The sequence below is a fragment of the Carassius gibelio genome, chromosome B2 (genome assembly GCF_023724105.1).
Source record: "Carassius gibelio isolate Cgi1373 ecotype wild population from Czech Republic chromosome B2, carGib1.2-hapl.c, whole genome shotgun sequence".
Lineage (NCBI taxonomy): Eukaryota > Metazoa > Chordata > Actinopteri > Cypriniformes > Cyprinidae > Carassius > Carassius gibelio.
The window spans coordinates 12283392-12303928 of NC_068397.1; the positions used below are offsets into that span (position 1 = coordinate 12283392).

At 38.5% G+C, this 20537-nt stretch overlaps 1 protein-coding gene across 7 annotated transcripts in view; it reads right to left on the minus strand.

The window, feature by feature from the left end:
• ptprfb (protein tyrosine phosphatase receptor type Fb) overlaps window positions 1–20537 on the minus strand; it is a 179163-nt gene that overhangs the window by 21959 nt on the left and 136667 nt on the right. For all 7 annotated transcript variants that reach the window (XM_052548628.1, XM_052548626.1, XM_052548627.1 and 4 more), the window contains 8 exons: window positions 19833–19950; window positions 18467–19045; window positions 17229–17326; window positions 16461–16717; window positions 14634–14715; window positions 14148–14372; window positions 8782–8942; window positions 2439–2551 (listed from right to left, as the gene is read on the minus strand). In XM_052548628.1, the coding sequence (XP_052404588.1) occupies window positions 2439–2551; window positions 8782–8942; window positions 14148–14372; window positions 14634–14715; window positions 16461–16717; window positions 17229–17326; window positions 18467–19045; window positions 19833–19950 (1633 nt within the window). The remainder of the gene's footprint in view (window positions 1–2438; window positions 2552–8781; window positions 8943–14147; window positions 14373–14633; window positions 14716–16460; window positions 16718–17228; window positions 17327–18466; window positions 19046–19832; window positions 19951–20537) is intronic.

Consider the following 20537-nt stretch of genomic DNA (forward strand, 5'->3'; position numbering starts at 1 on the left):
AGAAATGTGAATGAATTGTGGAATGTTGTTAAAGAATCATGGAGTGGAATAACAGCTGAGAGGTGCCACAAGTTGGTTGACTCCATGCCACACAGATGTCAAGCAGTTTTAAAAAACTGTGGTCATACAACTAAATATTAGTTTAGTGATTCACAGGATTGCTAAATCCCAGAAAAAAAAAAAAATGTAAAATGTTTGTACAAAATAGTTTTGATTTTGTACAGTCAAAGGTAGACACTGCTATTTTTTTGAACACACCCCTTTCAACTAATTGCACAATTGCACAGCCTTAAGAGCGTGCATATCATGAATGCTGGGTCTTGTTTGTTTTCTGACAATCTACTGAACCTACTGGTAACTTGTTTGCCACGTAGCAATAAAAAATATACTAAAAACCTTGATTATTCTGGTTAGTCACATTGTACTGCTATTATTTTGAACAATACTGTATGTATATTTAGAGGCTAACAGCACAATAAGCTGCACCATGAGCACATTAAGTGAATGCAGCACAGGCTACATTCATGTTAAACAGCAAGTTAATTAGGCAGTGAAGACCTACAACCCAGCATGCAAAGCAGGGAGAAGCAAATTACAAGATGTCTGGAGTTGAAATGAATGTCCAAGGTCATTCAAGTGAAAATGTAACCAGAAATGTATGGATAAGGGTCTGGAAACATAACCTTACTGCTACATTCAAGACAATGGCAGGAAATAAAGTTTCTTCAATTAGGTCCAATACTGTACATGCATCACAGGAGAATTCTGTCATTTTTTTCTTCTAAAACATTCACCAAAATATCATTTTCATCACTTAATTTTTTTTTTTTATCTTGCTTTTTCAGAAGGCTATTTTCATAACTAGTGCATCATGTATCCTATTTAAATCATATGTTTACATACGTTGTATTATGTGTGATATTTATTACCTTAATTTTTTTTTTTTTTCATCACACATCATGTTTGTAATATTAGCAAAATTGCTGGTTGTAATTGAAAATGATACTGCAACTGACGGACATTCATAAATGACTCATTATTTTCACAAATAAAATATTAAATAATAAAGATTAAAATGGCTTTTGTTTAATTTAACCCTCTTAGTGATAAAATCATTAATATTAAGTTGGATTTTCATATTTATTTTAATCTTGACATAAGACATAAAAAATTAGGAAGGCACACATTTTTTTTTTCTAGTTTTAATGTAACCTTTAAATAAGCAACAGAAGAAAAACCTTTTAATAAAAAATCCCCCCAAGGCATAAAAGTATCTGTAGTTGAAGAAAAACCCCTAATTGAATATACCATCACATAATTTGTCCTCATAAACAACACAAATGGTGTTTCAAAAATTAATCAAACGCTCAAATGTGAAGTGCGCTTGTCGCCACTCCGCTGCCATATGAAAACCGCTGGCTGCGGCAGCGGGGATTCGCGGTAAGAGAGCTGTATGGCTGTTTTGCCTGTGGTAATTATGTGCTCTTCAGGACTGAAAGGGTCTGTAATAACCTGGCTCGACTGCCACCGCTCCGCTATTAGAGGAGAGAGAGGCAGGCCTGACATTTTCTCTTAGCGTCACAGATCTGCCTCTCACTCACCTTGGGAATGGAAAGCAGGAAGGCTAATTAACAAAGAGGGGTTGAAAGAGTGCAAGAGGCCTTTGGGTGAATTGAGTCCATATAAGACACTCCAAGGAGATGAGACAGTAAATGGAGGGACTGCAACGAACAGCTGAATTCAGAGCAACCAAATTACAAATAGTAATATGAAATATTGTGCTACATTACACTTTCCTACAGCTACTGCTTATTTAGTAATGACCTTACACCTTACACTGTTCTAAATCTTCATTTTAAAAATGAAATAGCTTTATTGCAATAAAGCATATTTATTACAAATGAAATAAAATAAATAATAAACAACCAATCACATAACAGCATTTCTGAAGAGCAGCTTTCATCTGGCTTTCAGATTCAGTGTTATGACTGAAAGTGCCTCCTCTCCTCTCTCATGTGCTGTGTTTTTACGACTGTTGTGGGTGGGCTGTGAAGATTGGAAGATATGTACGGCAGTAATAGATCATTCTGATTACAAAGACACTCTGTCACTTCAGTCGCTGTCTGCCTGCATGTGCGCATGCATACATATCCTGTTTATGCTAAATGACACATTCGGTGGCATATGCTTGACGCGTGTTTGTGTACAGAAAAAATAATATCAGTGTTACTGAACAAGATACAGATGATATAGTACAATGGATGATGTGCATGCATTGCCTTTGTAAGGAAGAGGCTGATTTTGTCCTTGTGCATATGGTGATAAGCTCAAATATCACACATTGAGTCAGAGGAAAAGTGTATGCGTGCATATGGTGGAGAACACATGGGGCTCTGGCAGACTGGTAGTGTGTGCCTACAGTACATATGGTGTGTTACCTGGTGTCTGGTAGTTGAGTCTCCTCATTTCTACAGGATCAGACGAGTTGGCCAGAAGACAATCCTTCACACCCCCAGAGTGATCATCTTTCGGTAGGGGGGACGCCCTCTTCCTGTAAGAGCAAAATGGAGTCAGCATGAGTGCTTCTGTTGACACATTCAGACCACGTCAGACCCACCAACAGAGAAGGCCAACAGATTCAGAAGATTTGAAACGGATAACGGAGTTTTGAGGGATGGGACAGTGAAATGTGGACAAAGCATCTCCATAACCAATTAACATCTTTTTAACATCCTGCGTTGGTGACTCAATACATGATTTATGAAAGAGAAATTGATTGGACAAAAGATTCAGTCCATTATATTGAAAAATATAATTCAAAAGTCTGGGGTCTATGGGCCCTATTTTAACGATCTGAAACGCAAGTGTCAAAGCGCGAAACGCAAGTAACTTTGTGGGCGGGTCTCGGCGCTGTTGCTATTTTCCCGGCGGGATAAATGGCTCTTGCGCCCGGCGCAAATCTAAAATGGGTTGGTCTGAAGTAGCTTCATTATTCATAGGTGTGGTTTGGGCGTAACGTGAAATAAACCAATCAGAGCGTCATCCAACATTCCCTTTAAAAGCAGGTGCGCAAGTTCCATTATGGATTGCTATTATTATGGCGTATTTACCAGGCGCACGCCAGGAGCGGTTCACAGCCGAGGAGACTGATGTTCTTGTAAGAGCAGTGAAAGACAGAGAAGTTGTGTTGTATGGGGATGGGAGAATAATTAGCCTGAATAATTTGTGAGCTAGTTTTATGCCTATTTTTTTCACATCTTCGTGGCACACCACAATGATTTCCGTCATCTCATGTGTTAATATTTTTTTAGTGTAACAATTTATGATTTGCAAAAATAACTGTTGCATCTGTGTAGATTACATGAGCAAAGTGTATGCGCGTTGTGCACGCTATACATTATGGCCAAGCATGCGCCCTTAAAATAGCATAATGAACAACGCGCAACGCGCCACTGACTTTAGACTAGGTTTTTTCTGGTCAGTGGCGCAATTGTTTAATGGAACAGCAAAATAGCACCAGGGATTGTTTGCGCCGGAACACGCCTCCTTTTTTGCGCTGAACCGCCCAGGGAGCGCAAGTTCATTCACTAGTTTAGCGACGTGCTTCTGTGGAGGGAAAAGCGCGCTTTGCGCGGGTGCAAAATAGGAATGACACATGCGTCAGTGTACAAAGTCAATTGCGCTGGGTGCAAGATAGGGCCCAATATCTTTCGTTCTTTCTTTTTTTTTTTAAGAAAATTATATTCTTATATATCTCTGATGCATAAGACTGATTAACAATAATTTACATTTTTACAACATTTTCACATTACATTTTTGTATTCAACATTTATAATGCACTAGATCAGCATATTAGAATTATTTTTGCTGGATCATGTGACACTGAAGACTGGAGTAATGGCTGATAAACATTTAGCTTTGCCATCACATGAATACATTTAAATTCATTAAATTCATCAATTAGAAAATAGTTTTTTTCAAATAAAAACATTTCACAAAATTACCATTTTACTTTACTTTTTTTACCATCTAACTAACTCCAAACTTACACTAAATGTTTGTATTATCTTTACATATAATATAATATAATTTAACTGGCGGTGTCAATCGATTATTCACATGACTGTCATGAGTTAACTTGCGATCAATTGAAACTTAATCACAGATATCTATCTGTTCTAAATGTACCTTAAATTAATAATTTTTAAGTTTTTAATACTCTAATCAACATGGGCATGGACAAATATGGATGCTTTATGCAAATGTAAGCTTATTATTAGTAAAACCAGTCAACATGAAGCATGAAGACCAGACATGTTTCAAAGGTCATAGATGTTTGTCAAGGACTTGATCATGTATATTAGACATATGAAAAAAGAACAGAAATACCAGGTTCTCATTACTTCCCTTTCTTTGCACTGCAGCAATTTACTTACAGAAGCAAGTTTTCTTGTGGCTCAGTGGTAGAGCATTGCCTTAGCAGTGCAAAAGGTTGTGGGTTCAATTCCCAGGGAACACACATACTGGTAAAAATAAAAAATATATAGCCTGAATACACCGTAAGTCGCTTTGGATGAAAGCGTCTGTTAAATGTAAATGTTATGTTAAAAGCCTGATTACATTTCTGCACATCCTGGCAGCTCACTTCTGCTGGACATGCTATACATTCATTATTTATTATTACATTTTTTTTTTTTACTAATATGAAATAGTTACTGAATTAATAACAAGCTCTCCCATCAATATGTTAATCTGCACAAAAATCCTTATTTATAATCGAGCCGTCATCTGATGAAATCAAACACACATAAGATAAAGTCAATAGCTGTGCTTTGATTTTGGCTATACATTCATGTAAAATTAGAGAAGCAACATAATATCTGTTTTAACTGAAAGCACTGCTCCTCTCAGCTGCTTGCTGAACATTTTTACATGCACTTATTTATTATCTGTATAAATGCACATACACACGCACACACACACACACAAACACACACATATATAGTATGACTACAAGCCACAAAATTCCAAGTTTGTTTTCATGAGGTCTTAAAGACAACAAATTAATCAGCCTAAAAAGCACAAGCTTCATTTCCTGTTAAAGCCTCACTGCTTTTAGAGCACATTAGGAATTCCCTTTGGGATACGAAAGGGGTCAAAGTGATCCGAAATAAAAGCCAAATAGCATGTTTGTTCAGCGCTTCACTTGAATCTGTTTGCAAGCTCACTAAATATTCAGGGCGCGACGCTCCTTGTTTGTGGGGAAAACAAGGCGACTAGGTAATTAGCACATCAGCTGGATGGCACAACACCGGTAATTACGCCACTGTAGCACCTGCACTCCCAAGAGCGCTCTTCCAGCAGGTAAAGCTGTCGTGTATACATACACACACACAAACGCAGAACATCTGTCAGTGGAAACCCATCCTCAGACACACGGACACAAATCCCTAACGAAAATGGGAGAGCCAACTGCACGGGGAATTTCACATCTCACTGCACTCAATTTGTAAGGTTCTGAGCACAGTTTTCTAGCTTTCATAAAGCCCGAAGAGCTCAAATGAGGCTGACACCAGCGAGGCAGGCTGCACCGAAGGCTTTACAGCATATGGCGTTTAACAGAGCTGGGCTAATCACTAGAGCACTGGACACATAGCCCCTCGCCTCTTATTGTAAGTACAGTAAGTCTCAGCACGCTTCAATTATTCAGTTTGGAGTTAATACATATACACCAGAGGCTAAAAGGATCCATTTGTACTGGGTTCAGAATAAAACGCAGGAGATAAAAATAACAGAAAATGGCCATTTTGCCATCGTATGTGCGTGAGAGTGGTATTTCATACATTAGGCAGTAAGAAGGAAGGGGAAAAATGAAACCGAACAATTCGCTGGATGGAAATGTCAGCTTTGAAGACAAGAACATTTCTATTTCGGCAGCCGCCGGGCTGGCATTTCCTTTACAATGGGCCATTCAGGGCTCAGGTGAGACAGCAGAAAGGCTGACTGCACACACTCAGTCTGAGTGACCTTCAGGAGGCGGTGAAGGACAGCACGGACAGAATCAACACGGCACAGCAAAAAAACTAAAAAACAAACAGAAAAAAACATCTCCAAGAATAAAACGTCACGATCACAACAGCAGGCATGCACCACTGTAACGACGTAAACCCAAAGCTTTTCAACGACAGCAGGGTATGAGGGTGAACTAATGTTAATCTAGATTCAAAAAGCTGAGCTTTTTGGATTGGTTTTGGATGATCCGAACGGATAGTCATTCAAAACAACATGCTAATGTACAGTAACGTGCGCGGGCACACCTGCAGACCCTGCAGCCTGTGAAGAGCGAGACAGATGACACTTCTGAAATGAACACTGGGACTGAATGACACCTGGCCATGATCTGAAGGTACCTACCTCTCCTGTTTGCTGCATTTGTACGGAGCGGAGGAAGGAAGAAACACGTGATTAGAGGCTGACAGATACCCAGAGACCAAAGTGAGTTGTGTGGCTAACTTCAAAAACGTCTTGCAGTAATCTGACTTTGTGTTTGAAGATGGTAAATTAAAAAGAGAAAATGAATGGGTATTAAATGACTGACTGACACAAACTTAGCCTTTGCTTCAGCTAATGAATATTAAGTAGGTGATTCAACATCTTTTCTGCCCACATCCAGGGACGAAGTAAAAACATTATGACAGTTTTGATTTATATGTACAAACACACAATTATAGGTGTACCCAAATATACATGTCAGAACCATATTGGTTATCGACCAATCTTAGAGATTTTTTTTTTCATTTATGGAGTTAAAAAACAACCTCTCTTCAAAAAGCCCCTCTCTTTTCGATCTTGTTCATATAACATATCATACACTTTTTTTTTAAATTTATGTACAAACAGATACATTATTTTTACATTTAGCTTACTTATGCCATCATCTAACGCTCATACTAATCATAAAAACGTTGTCAAATGTGATGTTTAGCTAATCTCAAAATTAATTATACTGTGCATTTCCTAAATTCACTAGTGGCTTTAAAAAATAACAGATTTTAGCACTGAATTTAGTACACAATTTTAACACAAGCATTTATCGATTAAAATAAGAAATTATTAATATTATAAAAATATTAATACTGTGCATCCTTAAATAATTAAATGTTAAAAGCAAAACAAAAAAAAAAAAAAGAAGAAAATTCTTTTTCACAAAGGCCTGTGATCTCATTTGTGATCAGATTTAGCAAAAAGCTATTGGCTAGTTGTGCAGCGTTACAGCATCCAGTGGCAGGAACACCAGTTACACTTTAATATAGGGACCAAATCACACGATTAACTATTTGCTTATTAGCATGCCTATAATTAACAAATTGGCTGTTTATTAGTACTTTATAAAGCACATATTCTACATGACCATACTCTATATCTCTAATCCTACCAATACCTAAACCTAACAACTACCTTACTAACTATTAATAAGCAGCAAATTAAGAGTTTATTGAGGCAAAAGTCATAGTTAATAGTTTGTTAATAGCGAGAATCGGACCTTAAAATAAAGTGTAACCGGAATGCCTGTTAGCAACAAACAATACAATACAGCTACTTTTGACCTCCAGTGACAGCACGACTGTCAGAGTGAACAGGAGAGAGAAAGTTAAGGCCAGTTATCAGTTCTGCGGGCGTACAATAGTAGAGCTACTAGCTGGACTATCGGGCTCGCAGCGGTGGGCAGTGGAAGATGACAGCTTTTAGAATAGCATCAGCAGGGTGTGGCAGCACCGCCACATAACCGCTCGCCTGCTGAGACCGAAAGCTGACGCCGCCGTTTCGCTGCTGCATCTTCGCTTGGGAATGGCCTCAATCTGAGTCACTGCAAGGCTAAAAGAGTCCTGTAACATCAGGGGGGCTGAGATGGTGGATTTGTGTTGAACGCTGAGAAAATCTGAGCAAAACAAATGCAAGGTTTGCTCTGAAGTAAGGGATTTTACAAAGACGGGCTGGGGGGAGCATTAGTCAGTACTGTATCAGCGTTGTGAATGGGACCACCGGGTCACACCGCTAGCTACATGTCTGCCTTATTCGGCTGAGTCAAGATGTCATTATGAATAATGTCCTCCTTTTGTTCTCTCCGTGGAAAAGCTAGCTAAAATTAGCTACATCTTGTTCCGCGTACAAAGCAGCCCTGAATTCAGAGTCATGCCGACGATGATGTGTAGGGGTGCATTTCATCTAAAAGGAGACCTTCAAAGAGGCTTATATTTGTATTACCATCACATCTAGTAAACTTTGAGAGAAATGCGCTCACAAAAAAAAGAAAGAAAGAAAAAAAAAAAAACCAAGTTGGCCACACTTCACATCCCCTCGAAAACTGGGGCAGTCATTTAATAGAATATAGACATAATTACATGGAATTATGATTAATCAATCACTGAGAAACACCCCTTAAGAAATTAATTCAAAAGACAAATTGAAATACCATATTATAAGGAGGAACGAGTCTTATTTCATGAAGTCTTATTTACTGTTGTTTAGCAAACTTTTGTGTGTGAAATCCAGTCATTGCAATAGGGCGAAACAAGTTCCCCACGAAGATTTCACAACAGGTTCAGGGTAATTTGCAGCGTTGACCATAACAAAGCTTCTTGCCATGCAAGTGACGAGTGAGCTGTGTTTCATATATTGGTATACTATTTACAACAAATACATCTTTTGCAATGGCAAAAAAGTTGTACGCTAAGGAAGCTGCTGCTGGAAGGAAGGAGTGGTGGGAAAACTCTTGCTCACCTCTTGAAGAGCAGGATGGCGATGACTATGATGACGATGAGCACTACTGCAAGAACGGGGCCCATAACCCAAAGCATCTCAGGCTGTTCCACACTGGGCTGGATAACGGGTATATCCGGCACGACGATGGGGTCCGAGTATGGGCTGGCCGAGAAGGTCCGCTACAGCGAGAGAGAGAGAGAGAGAGTTTGAGTTAGTCCACAGAGAGTTTAACAAGCTACACAATAATTATGTCTGAAGAAAAGCCAATGAAATCTTGTGTATAAATAACCCTTATTTGTATATTCTTTGCTGAAGGCAGCGCTGATTTAATAATAATAATAACATTAAAAACAGTAATACTGTAAAATCTTTAAAAAAAAAACAATTACAATAATTGTTACCTTTTAAATATAATTTATAATCCTAACACACACACACAAAAACAATAATAAAAAAAAAATACTGACCCAAACAATTAAACAGTATTGTATATTATATTAATTACATCATGACACTTTCAGTTTTTGAAATCACATTTTTTTAAATCCCTCCCAATTTCTGGGTTTTCCAGGAATGGTTTAACTTTAATTAAAAAAAACAAAAAAAAACAAAAAAAATTAAGACGATAAATGGCACATCCTCACATTTGTCTCCATGTCAGGCTTGGTATATTCCCTCTAAACCCTCGCCATACACACATTCACCTTTGATTAGCATAAGTCACATCTCTGAGTACATGTGACCATGTAGAGGAAGATTCACACACACACATAAAAAGAGGAGTTTGTGTGAGAAGAACATAGAGGGAGAGGACCTATGCGCGTTCTCTCTCTCTCTCTCTCTCTCTCTCTCTCTCTTCTCTGTGGCTTTGATAAATGGAAGCTGAGGAGAGGAATCATATCCTCTTCATTAGTGCTCAAACCATGGTGATAGTGAGCTGGCTGGAGGGAGGGAGTGACAGGAAGAAAAAAGAGCTAGTGTGAAGGGACTTAAATGAGACATCTCCCTGCTGTGCCTTCTTCCATGCACACGCCATGGGTAAGGTTCGAATTTTGCCTCACAAACCGCTTGCCCAAAAAAAAAAAAAAAAAAAAAAAGAATAAAAGGAAATAAAGGAAGGTGAGAAAAGATGGGCCTGTCACTACCGCTCTCTTTGTCTGCTTTGGGAGAGGCAATCCACATGGACACTATTTCCCTGAGGGCCAAACCCCTCCGCCTTCATCTTTTTCTCTATCTCTCTTCCTCTCGCTTCATCCCGTCGCACAGAGCGGGGCGCCATAATCCGGATCACTTGCTCAGCTCAGCTTGACAGACATTAATTGAAGAGATAAGCAGGATATTAGCTGGAGGAGAGTCATGAAGTCATGAAGACTTTGCGTTATCGCCACTGCTGATACGACAATCTCACTGTTAATGTGTATGTGAGCGTGGGTGGTTATATGTGTGCGATGTAGCGGAAATATACATTTCACTGCATAATTGTGTCTTTTCTTTATTAACCATATTGGAAAAAAAACAGGTCATTAGCTCGAGCTAGGTTTTGGAGCATCTTTTTTGCAGGTTGAAAGTTGGCTACCGGCTTTTAACGACTCAATTTACCAGGTTTATTGGGTTTGTCAACTTAATCAACCCAGCTAAACCATGTAAAACCAGCACCACCTTTTGTATACAGTCATGTAGGAGAGGATTCTGGACCAATGAGAGTTCTCTGTGGGCGTGGCTACACAAAGACAATTCAAAAACAGAAATCAAGTACCGTATTTTCCAGATTATAAGTGCACTTTTTTTCATAGTTTGCCTGGTCCTACGACTTGAACTAAGAGAAATGAACCAAGAGAAAACATTACCTTCTACAGCCGCGAGAGGGCGCTCTATACTGCTCAGAGCTCCTGTAGCCTACACTGAGCAGCACAGAGCGCCCTCTTGCGGCTGTAGACAGTAATGTTTTCTCTTGGTTCTTGGTTCTAAATAAATGCAACTTATAATCCAGTGCGACTAATATGTTTTTTTTCCTCATCATGAGATATTTTGGACAGATGCGACTTATACTCAGGTGCGACTTATAGTCTGAAAAATACGGTAATCAACCGAATGTCTTATTATTAGCTGATTGTCATGGTCAGGTAGGCCAAACATTTAGAATATTAAGGAAGAGATTTAAATGATTCTTTATGCTGGTTAGGAGACTATGTTAAGCTGGTTTTACAAGGGTAAAGATAAATGCTTGTCCGATATAAAAAAATTTAATAATGTGAATCATAAAAAAATTAAATAAATAAGAAAATAAATGAATAACAGAAAAGGAAGGCAATTTCTAAATAAACCTCTTTTTTTGTAATCTATACTGTACTTCTGCTCCAGCTTCTCTAATCTCAATGCTCTGCACTGCAGTGCTGTGAATATTGTTGCTTCGCTTATGATAAATCGTTTGTGATTTTCCTCATTTGTGAGTCACTTGGGATAAAAGCTTCTTTTGAATGATGGAATATAAATGTTAAATGTACAATTAGCCACATTACTGTATTACATTAATGAGAATGACATTTTTCGCACTACAGTAATGAGTATTTGAACATAAATGCCAGTTTTAATGGTCCTAAAATAGGCCTCTTTTTGTGTAATAAAACATAAGCTAGACATTTCTTTGTGAGATGCCCCCATTCAGAGCGATTCAAAAATCTTGTTTTTATTCATTTTCAGTGCATTTTCTACTGATGTTTTAGAGGTGAATGAAACGACAGCACTCGACTGCTTCCTCTGGCGCTTTAACACAATTTGAGTACGATGTGTTAAAGGAAGTTAACGTCACTAATGTGTTTCATATTTCCTACAGACAAGGACAAAAAAAAAAAACCACAAGAAAGCTGAATACTAACTAACGCAAAATCCATTGAGCGGATAAGGATGTGCGTGCGTCCTCAGGCAGAAGAGGAACGGTTAACGACATCATCTCAGCGCTGGGGTCTCAGTGCGGGCATTCTGCTAATGTAAACACTTTATCTGGCAGAAACAGCTCGGCCGCCACAGGCCCTCCTTCCTAACTCCACCCGCCAGCTGACACTTTCTCCCTTCCTCTTGGTTCTGTTTTTTCCTTCTGCTTCTTTCTTTAAAAGTTCACTGTTCTCTAATGCGCCTTTTCCTCTCAACATCTCTCTTTTTTTTTTTACCTGGCAAAGTGCTGTCTCATGCTCCCGTTTAACGTAACCGCTTAAGCTTGCTTGTCCGCACTTGTTTAAACAGATTCTGTTTACACATTCGATCTATCATCTGATTTCACACTCCTCTGGGATTGTGTATGTGCCATAAGTGATGCTTGTGCAAAGCTAATATGTAGTGCTGAACAAGAGATGAAGTTGACTCAAGCTTCAGAATGAGAAGCCTACGACCAACTCCTTATGCTTAATAAATAAATAAAACAATCAAGCAAGTTTTGCATGCTAAAGCTGTTGCTGGATAAACATTATAGAAACCTACTGGATACTTAGGTTTACATTTTAAATAACTTATTATTTTTAATACTAAGTATTATTTTAAATAAAAACATTGTTTTGTTTTTTAAATATATTAACCTTTTATGTATATATTTAATATATACAGAAACTTACATAATCTTATACAATCTTGAATATATTAATACTATTTATATTCATTTTTAATTTAGATTACGAAATAGGATTTAGTCACACTATATTTTGTACATTTTGTGATTCATTGGAAAAGCACTATTTATGCCTAGTCATATTCTGTAGTTTCAACCCAAAACCTATATAGCATATAACTATTTTAACTAATGCTGTCAAACACTTAATCGCAATGAATCGCATCCAAAATAAAATATTTTGTTTACATAATACTGTATATGAGTGTGTACGGTGTGTGTGTGTATGTATATATATATATATATATATATATATATATATATATATATATATATTAAAATACATGCATGTGTATATTTAGGAAAAATGTTGTTTATATATTGACTACGTAAATATAATATACTAATATAAATATGTATACATGTAAATATTTTCTAAATATATACTGAATGTGTGTGTATTAATATGTACATAAATAAACAGTACACATACATAAATTATGTAAACAAAATGTTCATTTTGGATGCGATTAATAATGATTAATCGTTTTTCAGCACTAATTTTAACGTACTGTATATATTTAAATTTGAAAGGTCATTTAATTTGGTTGATTTATTAATTTAGTTTGTTAAAATTATTACTAGTATTATTTTTAAAAAGCATTTGGTCACATTTTATTTGGTAAATTTTGCCCACATCTGAAACAATAGTGATTTCATTTCAAATATTTATTTTATTTATTATTACACGCAGTACCAGTCTGTAGCTTTAATCCCAGTCCTATACTGTTCCTTCACTGCTTTTCAATGGGGCTGTGTTTCTGTGCTGAGCTCCAGGCTTTATATGCTCTAAAGGCCCCTGTGCTGGAGCTCAGCTCATATCCGAGCTGTTCATTCATTTCCTATGACAGCTCCGCAGCAGGAGAGCTACTGGAGAGCCAGATCCGAGGGGCACAAGAGCATTAGATGTGGGGCATTGGCCATTCCTCTGAGATATTATTCTCTGGCCAAGGACAAATGGCTAGATTTGTTCTTTTGAACCTTACACACTCATCTAATCATTCTTAAATCATCAACGTGCTTGTTTAATCTTTATTAGTTAAAGAGGATTCCAGGTAGAGTCTCTGCAGATCAGGCTCACCTCATGGAAGTCCGAGGGAACGGCTCAGGCCGGAAAGGTTGACGGAGTTAAGGAAGGGGAAACAGGGCCTTTGAAGTGCTGAGTGAGGAAGCTGTCCTCTTCTTCTCATAAAACATGGCAGACAGATTAATGCCTAAGCTTGAGGGATACTTAAGAGTCAGCTTCAAGGGAATCAGGACAAGCCTCCTTGCTACCAAAGCCCTGCCACACAAATCCATTCTCCTGCTCTTTCCACAGAGTCGAGATGGAGGAGCTCAAAGTGCCAAACACTGCTGACGCTATCATGAGAGGAAAATTATGAATATTTATCCAACTGGTCCTCTGGAGGTCTGGGCTATAAGTTTCAGAGACGATTATTTTCACGGCTGTGAGGGCGCCGAGTTCGAATCTTTGATTTGTTAGTGAAGCAGATGGAAAAATGGGGCTGAGGGAACCGGCAAGGCGTTTAAGCTAATGCTTGATCGACAAACAAAGCTTATTGAGCTTTGCTGCTTATTAGGACAAAGCTTTGGTAAGACTCACAGAATAACTGCTTGTGCGCCTGCAACTCAAGCTGAAATTTTCTGAGAAGCTTAAATACACCAAATCTACAAATGTACGTGTAGTTTCCACATTGTTTGACCAAATTACAAGCCGGCGTAGTACCTGCTTCTCATTGGCAATAACTGGGTATTGGTCCTTGAGTTCAGCCATGACAAAGCACTGATAGTGGTTGTTAGGAAGGGGACGGTTGTAGAAGCCATTGTATGTCTTTTCGTCGCCCAGGGTGAAGGTGTCTGGGAGGGAGGCCAGCTTTGCGGCGATGTACGGCCTAACAGTGTCCGTGTGACGTCGTCTCCTGAGCAGAGCTCCCTCAGTAGATTCCAAGAGCTGTGGAAGAGGTCAGGCAGAGATGAATTAGTGCAGGACAACAGACAAACAACAGCATTTCAGTGATATTTGGAAAACTAATGATAAATTAAAAAGACAAGACTTGGAAGCAGACAGTTTACTACTATTCTAATGACTGCTAGTTGGCATAGTTGCACAGTTACTTACTGTTAGTAAAATGTGTAAAGTGGACTATCAAAATAAAGTGTTAACCTGGAAATAATAATAATAATTATAATAATAAAAACAGGGATATCTCACCTCATCCAGCTCCATCTCGTCAGGATTAACCCATTTACGAGATGATGCAAGAGACCCGGGCATGACAACAATGTAGTACCACCTATACAGAAAAAAACAATATTAGCATTTAAACCTTCACTACTCTCAAATGCACTACAGCAAATTTAACAAGTGTCACTATTTACACCAGAAAAAGGCTGTAGATCTCAGCTGGTGGGAATTGAAAGTGGCCCATTCCAGGTGTGTGAGTGTGTAGAAAAACTGATGACTTGCTTTCTGGGAAATAGCTCCAGTTAATCACCTCAACACTACTGGTTTTTAATAATCAGGTCTATCTTATCTGAAATGAAGCACTCAGAACGAGCTGTCAGGTGGTCCAGACAAGCATAACTTTAGGAGAGCGGCATTCAGCTGCTCATAATAAGATGAGGCTTTAATTTGGCCCGAGTCTGATGCAAGAGGCATTTTCAAAATCAGCTCCAAGAAAAACTCCATCTGTGCTTCAGAGCTCCGCCATTTACTGGAGAACGAAGCGCTGTGTCTGACACGAAATCCCACATCAATCAGCTCTACTCCAAATGCCAATCTTCTCCAAGACTTTCTTATCCTCAACACTCTGGTACAATCTTTTTACCAATCAAATAAATGCACTATGGAGCACAGCCCTGTTCTTCTGGGATTGGCAACAAGTATTTTTTTTTTGGACCACAGTGCACCAGGTTTTGTCAACAGCCAAGACGTCAGAGAAGAAATCTCCCAGCTTGCGGTTCGCTCGCAAATTAGTTTCATTTCTTTTTAGGGAACATAATTGGCTGTGGAAAAGCGTGACTCACAAACAACATGTTCCTCTCTAAGGACAAAAACAATCTCCACTTTTCTTCCATTACCTCCTCATTCATGAAAAATTAAGTGTTGAAAATTACATATAAACATAAGTGGCCTTTCTCATGCATAAATTATGATGACACATTTAAGTGGTACGATAACTGAAGGGCCTCCACCCATCACCAGGAGCTCCTGTGAAGAGCACTCAGCCGTAATGATGGGCTCTCTGTGGCAAGAACATCAGAAATGAAGCAGGATGTGTTCCTATCCTCCATCACGACAGGCTGCACTCTAAGTGGTCTCAAACCAAGCCTCAAACCCTCAGCTAAGATAGAATACAGCCTGTCTGCCGGCACATTCTCCACTATTGATTTCTAAGCATTCCATCACGATTCATCCTTCGGCGCACAGCTCGGAGGAGAATGAAGTGGAAACACGTCGATGTCACTTGAGCCCGACAAGGACCTTCTGGTAGTTCGAAAAATCAGCCGCTTTTTCAGGAGAAGGTCAGATGTAAAGCTGAATACAGTAGGATGACGTTACTTTGGGTTTAAAGAGAAGCTGGAATCTGCAGCGTTGGCAGGATGGCTGTTTGCTGAGGTGGGGAGATTTCGTCTGAGTGTTCAGTTGGGGGGGGAATAATTGCATGGTAATGGTGTGTGAGCTACACTGCAGAACGGAAAGCATGCCGTCATTGACCCGAATGGGGCTGCAGGCATAACTCCGAGCAGCATCACTGTATCTGTATGGATTTATGAGGTTTAAATAGAGGCAAAGTAGGATGAATAAAAGAATAATAAAAAAATATAAATTTTTCATTTAATATAAATTGAAAATCTTTTGCACCCAACTAAAAATATATCCCATTTTCTTTGCATGTTTATATAAACTATTTAAAAAAAAATAGGGATGTAACAATATTATCAATATTGTGATATCGCAATATGTCGCGATATTATCATGGTCACATAACGATATAATCATGACCTATTTGGGTTGTCATAGTCCTAGAGTACTAACCTGACAGGAGCTGTGGTGGGCACTTTGGGCAGGTTAATGGTGAGTTTACCATTGCTGCTCTGGTCTGTTGTGAACAAGACAGGTTTAGTTTTGAACAGGTCGGGTGCGGTACGAATGGAGACCTGCTGTTGCAGGCCACCAGCGCTGTTTCCCCGGCTCATCAGCACAAAGGAGTAATTAGTGTCTGGCTGCAGTCGTGTGATCAGCTTCCTCTTGAGGTTGCCCTGGACTTCCACACTCTGCTGGTTATAGAGGATCTGCAGGAGGGAGAGGTTCAGTTTCACTCAGTTGCACGGCTCACTAAATCTAATTTTCGTTCAGTTTCATTTAAACAAAGAGCTGATTGCATAAACAGACTTTATCTCCACGCAGCTGCTTTTAGCGATGGAAACCGTGTGCTGTTTTCTGGGCTTGGCCCATCAGGATATTACTGTTATGGTCTTACACGGTGGCTGGCATGCAGAGACGCCACACAGACTGTCTGTCAAGTTCACTGTAGGCCAGAGACCATTCTGACAGACTTTCCACAGCGTTTCTGCATTCTGACAAATGGTGTGACTGGCAATTTTGCTAAAGCACATGTGAATTTTAAACCTAGTAGGTAGGATTACATTTACATCTGTCGCTGTGTAATCCCTCTGTATGGGAATTAGACAATTATATAGTCAGCTCTCGAGTGCATGCATATAACAACGGTACACAAAAAGATTGTGAATAATATATTTTAATACAAGGAACCTTTGTCTATGTATGTGATTAGGGTCTTACCTTAAAAGGCACTTGGGATTTGTAATTTTCTGGTAGCTCCCAGGTGAGAAGGACCGAGGTTTTCATCACAGCTTTGACACCAAAACTTGTGGCAAATGCTATTAGACAGAGAACAGAGATTTCATAAACATATATTTAAAGCTCAGGGTTTGAATAATGTATGAGGTAACATTTAAAACAAAACAGAGCTTCTGAAATGGTTTCTGTAGGGACTGCTTACTGATCTCTTGTTGTGTGAAATTACTGACACTGCAATAAAGTACTAATATCTTATACTTGCATCATTTTTTTAATAAAGAAAGATATACAGCTTCTGTCTGAGGCTGTTGTGTACAATGGAAAATCAGCTTATTTGTTGAGAAGAATATGAAGAAATAGTGACTCTAACCATACATCCCCCTCCAACATGCTATTCAGCTTAGATTTTACTGTTATTTCTGTATTATTATAGTATTTTATATATTTTTTTAATTATCACTTCTTTTTATATTTTCCGTTTTCTATTTACATTTTAGTTTAAGTGATTTGATTATATTCTTTATTGCTCTCATTATGTCTTTTTTATGTTTCAATATAAGATTATTATTATTTTTTTTTTTTTTAATTTTAGCAAAATAACAATAACATTTTTCCACATTTTTAAATCTATTTATTCATCTAATATTTTTATTTCACTTATCGAAAACCGTTTTTAACAACTTACATTGTAGTTAATAATTCGAGACACAATCATTCAGTTCTTTCCGTTCTGTTTTTCTCAGAACTTGAATGATCACAAAGTGGAAAAACCAAGGCACATTTTTCCATTTGCCTTAAAAAACAGACCACCCAATGTGAAGATAATTAGATTTTTTTCACAGTGCACATTTATCACGGTGTTAGCATGAAAAAAAAAAAAATGGCTATGTTATGTCAAGCGTGTGTTATTGCAGAAAAAATAATAACATTTAGTTGGTTATCTAGTGATTTTTCTGAGACCAACAGAGGACACGTAGATAGAAATGAACATTCCAGTGCTATTTTCTGGCCACAATTTCTGGGAACATGAATAGGTATGTAGTATGTGAGCATTTATGCACTGTATATCATTAAATAAAGTGTATGAAGTGCATTATAATTATGTTATGGTGCACTGTAATTATCTGTAGCTTGACACAGTCAGTAAATTACACCTCACACTACACTGAGGGATGAAAGGATTTCTAGATCTGTTTAAGCCATGCAGTCTAAACACAAACCAGGTGATGTAGACATGGTCCTGCTCTGGATACTAGGACTTATGGGACCCCCTCCTTTGCTGGTGAAGGCTTGCACACGGATATCATAGGTGGTGTCTGGTCGAAGCCCTTGGATGGTCATCTGAGTGTCAGATGTGCGATTGGTGCCGTTCTGTATGTTGTTGATGTCACGGTACATCACTAGGTATTGTGTGATCCGGCCGTTGCGCTCAGACAGGGCCGGGGGGTCCCAGGCAAGACGGGTGGTGGAGGTGGTCAGGCCCACAACGCGTAGGTTTAGGGGAAACCCACTTGGCACGTCCTCCGGGGTGCTGATCTCTTTTACGTACTCCTCTCCAGCTCCCGCCCGGTTCTTGGCGCTCAGGTGGAAGGTGTAGGTGGCACCCTTGTACAGTTCTGTGGCGGTGTGGTGGTCGTCGGTGCGTGTGAACTCACGCACTTCGTAGTTCTCTTCCTCCACACACTTGTACCGCAGTCGGTAGCCAATCAGCTCACCCACCATGTCCTTAGGAGGCTGCCACTGGATGAGGGCTGTGTTGCCAACGGTGGTGCTGATGATCATAGTGGGTTTCCCAGGCACTGCGAGAGTGAGATTTTACAGAGCATTGTTAAAAAGAGGGTTATTTGCACATGATCACAAATACCACATGCCACCATTAGGTATCAAATAACCTGTTGTTTTTTTCTATGTTTGATCTGGCCTATTATTTTTCTTATTTTATTATTTGGACAAATCTTCAAATTATTATTTTTTTTAATGGTTTTCACAATAATATTATCGCCTTTGAAATAAGTAATAAGTAAATATTAAGCACAACTATTTTCAACATTGATAATATGTTGCTTGAGAAGCAAATCAGCATATTAGAATGATTTCTGAAGGATCATGTGAACAGCTGTTGACAATGCACAGGATTAAATTACATTGTAAAATATATAACAAACTCTAAATCTGATCAACCTTAAACTTTTAATTATTTACAAGTAAAATTACTTGTAAATGCTCTTTCATATTGACCTTAAATCTTTAATATTAATACTTATGTTTAATAAAAAGTGAAGACCTTTTCGTCTTTTTCCCCCCTTTTTTGATCGAAGAAAATCTCAGAAAAGCTGCTTTTGATTAAATGTCACCAGACATTCGACAATGAACTGTCACTGAAAACCTTGACAGACACATTCGTATTTAGTACTTATGAAGATGAAACTGACATACTATAATGTGATGTATCTGTAAATAAATCAGGCCTTTCAGTACAATAAAGTTGAGAAAAGATGTACCAGAAGTGAAGCAAGTTATTAGATTTATTAGAGGCCAGAAACATGCATTGGAATGAAACCAGGTGAATTTTGAATGTGTTTCTACCTGCTCCGGTGGTGGTGACAACTTTGGCTTTGCTGCGTGCCCCATCTCCCTTGGTAGTGTATGCTGCCACAGTAACAGAGTAAGAGGTCTCGGAGAGAAGTCCAGTGATCACAGCCTCCTGTTAAACAGAAACAGCATGATCCTTAAGATGCCAAAGCAGCTTTATCTAGAGATGCCCTCATGCCATCCCCACTGGCAGACACTGATCCTAACCCCTCCAAATAAGCCACACACACCCCAACGCTTAACCATTTCCAACCTCCCTTTTAAAACCATATGACATTTTTTCATTTCATACTGCACATTCAAACAAGAACTCTGAAAGACTTAGAAAAGCTCTATAGAATCTCTTCCAAGCCACAAAGAGAAGAACCAAAGCTGCCATACCATGGGTGTCAATGTTCTTGCTTTACACCAGTGACGGCAAATCATTTTTTAAAAAGCCAGCTGAAAAATTGTCGGTAATTAATTTGTGTGTATATATATATATATATATATTTTTTTTTTAAGTTCTCCTAAACCCTAAAATTGTGGGACAAATTAGTTAGCAAACAATTGTAAATAACAACAGTTCTATAGCAGAACAATGACACATCTGGTTGACATTAAGAGATAACTTGTGTGAGCATTTGAACAAACTCACAAACCGAAGGGGGAGGGTGGGGGAAGAGCCAAACATAGCACACACAAAGGCACATGTAGAAA